At 42.3% G+C, this 5,287-nt stretch overlaps 2 protein-coding genes across 2 annotated transcripts; one reads left to right on the top strand and one right to left on the bottom strand.

Moving 5' to 3' along the window:
- The first annotated feature begins 3,071 nt into the window (after positions 1 to 3,071).
- On the top strand, positions 3,072 to 3,404 carry LOC145240307 (uncharacterized). The gene has a single exon (XM_080103889.1). It carries the CDS (start codon positions 3,072 to 3,074, stop codon positions 3,402 to 3,404), a length of 333 nt encoding a protein of 110 aa, XP_079960015.1.
- Positions 3,405 to 4,698: 1,294 nt separating this feature from the next.
- On the bottom strand, positions 4,699 to 5,007 carry LOC145240306 (uncharacterized). The gene has a single exon (XM_080103888.1). The coding sequence runs from the start codon at positions 5,005 to 5,007 to the stop codon at positions 4,699 to 4,701; it is 309 nt and encodes a 102-aa protein (XP_079960014.1).
- Positions 5,008 to 5,287: the final 280 nt, after the last annotated feature.

The following is a 5,287-nucleotide window of genomic DNA, read 5'->3' as shown; positions in this document are numbered from 1 at the left end:
TCAGGCCGGCACCCAACGAGATACATGAACGTTTCTTATTAAACAGGAGGGACAAACAAGAAGGCGTGTCCATCATCAGTGAATATGTGGCGACACTGAGAAAAATGCTGGAGCATTGAAACTTGGAAGAAAAAGTAAACGAACACATACGTGATCGTTTGGTTGTGGAAGTGAAAGATAAGAAGATACAGGAGCACTTGCTTGGCGAAAGGATGCTAACTTTGGACAAGGCCATTGAAATAGCAGTGTTCATGGAATCGGCAAGGAAATATTCCAAGTTGATGTTGGAAGCACAGACGAGTGAAAGTGAAACGTCCGCACACAGGTTGCCATTAAAATGAGAGTGCTATTATTGTGGAATCACTGGCCACCAGGCGGACAAGTGCCAGTTTAAAAACAAGGAATATTTTTAATGTAGGTGAATCGAACATACACGTCGGAAGTGTAGGCAAGAAGAGAGCAGGCCTGTTAGCTCAGCAGCACGAGGGAAGGGAAGCACGGCGGTGAACAATGGGGAGGAAAATTGTTGTGCAGGAGAAATGGAAATTAATATGGAAAAGCTAGACTTGCAAACAGTTGCTACATTTCAGACACCACCAGTATTAGTGAAACTACTAATTAACGAAGAGAAAGGGGCCATGGAAGTGGACACAGGAGCTTCATGCACAATAATGAGCCTAGAAAAGTTAAAGAAAATTGGCCAAATTCGTGATCTAAAAGAAAACCATGTCAAGTTAAGAATGTAGTGAAGCCAAGACTACTATTTCTCCATTACGTGTCTCTTTCTCTCTACTCTTCCCTTTCCCCCTTCCTTCCTTCCTTCCTTCCTTCCTTCCTCCTTTCCTCAAAAATGTGACCCAAGGTTGTAACCAATAAGTACGAAGAACAGTTCTGGTGGGAAAGACAAAAAAGAGATACAAAAAGTGTTGGAAGCAAAAAGATGGAGACGCGAGTGGTTCCAGAGTCAGGGGACAAAAATGAAAATCACGAACTTTCTATAACCCGGTACCACTTGTACGCTGAAATGTATATAAAACTGTTTCGTTTGGAAGTTCCTTTGTTTCTTGATTATTATTCCCAGGTCGGTTTCTACTCCCGTCTTATTTATTTCGACGACTCCCCAAAAGGGGGACCCGCCGAAATGGTGACCTACCCAACAAGAATTACATTATGGTAACCGCCATAAGAACATACACTGGCGAGTTAGTTAAACCACATGGGAACAAGGACGTGGAAGTAATCCAGGAAGGGTTAAAGCATCGACTACCTTTGCTGGTGGTGAAAGGAAATTTACCGACACTTCTTGGCCGCAACTGGTTAAAGAAGGTAAAGCTAGATTGGAGAGTCATGTTTCCTTTATACCAGGAAGATTCCCCTTCGAGGTTGAAAAAGCTTCTTAAAGAATTTGAGTCGCTGTTCAGTGAAAATATAGGGTGTTTAAAAGATTTTAAGGTGAAAATACCCATTGATAAGACGGTGAGTCCCAAATTTTGTCGAGCAAGATCAGTGCCTTATGCCATAAAAGCAGATGTGGAGAAAGAACTAGATCGCCTGGAAACCCAGGGAATTTACAAAAGAATGGAATACTCTAGGTGGGCTGCCCCCATTGTACCAGTTGCCAAAAATGATGAGGGGGGCATCCGGATCTGCAGAGATTACAAGCAAACAGTAAATCGTGCATCACCATGTGACAACTAGCCTATTCCTCGGACAGAAGATATATTTGCTACTTTGAAAGGGGATAAGAAATTTAGCAAGCTCGACTTGAGCCATGCCTATCAGCAACTGGAATTGGATGAAGAAACCCAGGAACTGCTAACAGTAAACACCTACCAAGGATTACACCAGCCCACCACAATTTGGGGTACACAGTGCTACAGGGATTTTTCAAAGGGAGATGGAGAAAAGATTGAAAAACATTCCTTTTTGCAAGGTGCGTGTGGACGACATCTTGGTTTCGAGTAGTGACGACAGTAGTCATCTGAAGAATTTACAGAGTGTATTTGCTGCCCTGGAATATGCCGGATTAAAATTAAAGTAAAGTAAATGCAAGTTTTGCCTTCCTGAAGTAATATATTTGGGTTTCAGGATTAGTAAGGAAGGCATAGCGCCTCTTCCAGATAAAGTAGTCGCCATGACAGAGGCACCTCTGCCACAAAATATCACGGAATTAAGAGCCTACTTTGGGGCACTTAACTATTATAATAGTTATTATAATAATTATTTGCCGAATTTATCAACAATACTGGAACCGCGTCATAGCTTAATGAGGAAGGGTGCTCCCTGGGTATGCGGTGCTGAACAAACAAGGCCCTTTGAAGAAACAAAGAAGATGCTGTGTTCTGCGCCTCTTTTAACTCATTTTGACCCATCTAGACCTATTCTAGTGCAAGTAGATGCTTCTCCCTATGGACTGGGAACTGTAATGGCTCACAAAATGGAAGATGGAAGGGAGAAACCAGTATGCTACATATCACGAACGCTGTCTGAGGCAGAACAGAATTATGCGTACATTGAAAAGGAGAGGTTGGCCCTACTTTTTGCAGTGAAAAGTTACACCAATATCTGTGTGGGAATAATTTTATGTTGTTCACCGACCACAAACTGTTATTGGGGTTGTTTGCTGAACACAAACCGATCCCTTCTCTTACTGCTGCCAGAATTCAACGCTGGGCCATATTTCTGGCTGCCTACAATTATAGATTGGAGTATCGTGCCGGGTCCCTTAATGGAAATGCAGATTGCCTCAGTCGTCTTCCAATCAGTGCGCAGGAACAAGATGGCACACCAAATACTAACAGGATACACATTATGAACTTAATTGACGCTCCAGTGACTGCGGCAGCAGTGATAATGGAAATGAGAAGAGACCCTATTTTGAGTTGGGTTTATGAATACATCCTGAGTGGCTGGAGCAGGTGCATTCCACACATAGCAATGAAGCCCTATTTCAATAAGCGGACAAGTTTACATGTGAAGATGGTGCAGTATTATGGGGAAGTAGAGTTGTAATTCCGGCTAGACTTAGAACGAAAGTGTGGCAGCAATTGCATCAGACATACATAGGGATCATGAGAATTGAGAAATTGAGAGGGAGATTCGCAACACATGGACTGCCGGTATTAATCGTGAGTGACAACAGTCCCTGTTTTACAAGTGAAGAATTCAAAGCATTCATGAATACCAATGGAATTCGGAACATTTTCACAGCTCCTTATCATCCTTCCTTAAATGGACAAGCCGAATGCGGTGTATGCACCTTCCAGGAAGAGCTTAAAAGGATAGAAACAGACCTCAAGGCAACACTTGAAACTAAGGTGAACAGATTTTTGTTCACTTATTGGGTAACTCTCAACTCATCAACCGGGGTTTCTCCTGCCGAGCTGATGTTCAAACGACAGTAAAGAATGGCGTTTCATTTGGCAAAGCCAGACACGTACAGAGCTCTGGATGTGAAAAATAAAGTGGAAAGGGGGAGCAGAGTAATGGTACCGCTCCGTGAATTTAAAGTAGCCAAACAAAGTATTCGAAGACCACAAAAAAAAATTTGGAGACTATGTTTGTGATCCAGAGTAAGATTGAAAGGATGTCCTTACACTCCAATAAAACTGTTGATACTCTTTATCACTAGAGGGCGTAACAATCTCTTACGGTGCATTTGTAAATAAAGCGAGCGTGAAACGGCCATTTTGTTTTTGGCACGTGCTAGCAACTCATTCAACTATAATGTTAATTTTGTCTTGTGTGTTTTTATTCATGTGCAGCCTTAACGTTGATACACGTTTTTGTGACACTTTAATACTTGTGTGATGACGAAAAGTGTTTGTACAAAGATCAACACATGATGACCATTAATGCAGACTCACACCGTGCACCGCTCTTTGGCGTCACTTAAGAGGAAAATATACCCCGAGTAGCATTCAATGTTTAGATGGTCTCCTTTGTAAGAATGGCCCATTAACATGTAAGCTGGTTAACAATCATACTAAATTTTTCAGAATGTCTTCCAATAATTTATTGAATGAATTGAGAACAGATTTCTGGATCGTTTGTGCCGGGATCTCTAAAGGGAAAATCGGTTAAGGAATGATATCATCCGAGTGTAAAACTGAAGTGAGCTGCTCACCGGGCAAAACGACGAACAGCTCCTTAAAAATAATTTTTCATAAACATTAATAAAAAACAAATATTCAGAAAAATTAATGAAAATAAATAGTCAGACTTGGCTTATTAAAAGAAGTGTAATTTTATTTACCCTTTTGTATATCACACTCATGTGGTTTCTTTTGTGTCCGTAGAAAAGAAAGAAATCTTTACTGACTGGGTAAATGTTCTCTTTTTTGACGTAAAGTCGAAAAGAAAAGATAAATTAAATATTTTTCTTTGGGATAGTCGTCCGAGTGAAAAGTGGCGTGCAAAGGTAAGAAGAATGTTTTTTTGGTTTCATTATGAGAACTGGCATAGCACGTGTCGCGCATAAGTGACAGACACAGCAGTAGCGCGTGTTAACTCCTCAAGGGTCAACGAGCGAAAGAGCTAGAGAGGGCACTCGAATTTGGCGCCACGGGTTTTTTTGTCCTCTTTTTTAGAGCTCTCCGGAAACTGTGACAATTCTAAAGTCTCTGTCAAATTTTAGTTCCGGGGTAGACACTACATTACCCCCCTACTAGACAGCATGTTGATAAGGAGAACAGAATGTCACTGAGTGTAAGCAGCAAATCGGTGTGGGCGCTGAATTCGTCTACCCAACCTGGTAGAAATGGTCGTGCTCGATGAGTCGGGGTCGTCGAAACGGACCGTAGTCTTTGGTTTCTGCATGTGTGTGACATCATCGTCAAAAATCGCTTTCTTTAAGCGATCGACACTGACCGAGTCACGTCTGCCGTTAATCTCGATTATGAAGAATTTCGGGTATCTCTTGAGTACTTTGTAAGGGCCGGAATACGGCGACTGAAGGCGGGTAGTCACGCCACTATTCCGGACGAACACGTTGGTCCATGAGTTCATGTCCTTGGGAACATGACTGTGCACATCTTATGCTCTTGGCGCGATGTTGAAAGGTATTGCCATATAATCCTTTACACGGGAGGTGTAATTCGCCAGATCTGGCATGTGTTCGGGGGTGGTAGGTGTGACCATCTGCCCAGGCAAGGTCAGTGAAGCTCCGTAGACCATTTCAGCTGGGGTTAGACCAATGTCCGTTTTGATGGTGGACGAAGGGAAAGTATTCCATCCATTTGTTAGGGTCGGAGTATGCTTTCAAGGACGCTTTCAATTGCCTGTGAAA

The sequence above is a fragment of the Euprymna scolopes genome, chromosome 19 (genome assembly GCF_053919585.1).
Source record: "Euprymna scolopes isolate OS-2025 chromosome 19, ASM5391958v1, whole genome shotgun sequence".
Lineage (NCBI taxonomy): Eukaryota > Metazoa > Mollusca > Cephalopoda > Sepiida > Sepiolidae > Euprymna > Euprymna scolopes.
This window is presented reverse-complemented; position numbering and strand designations above follow the sequence as displayed.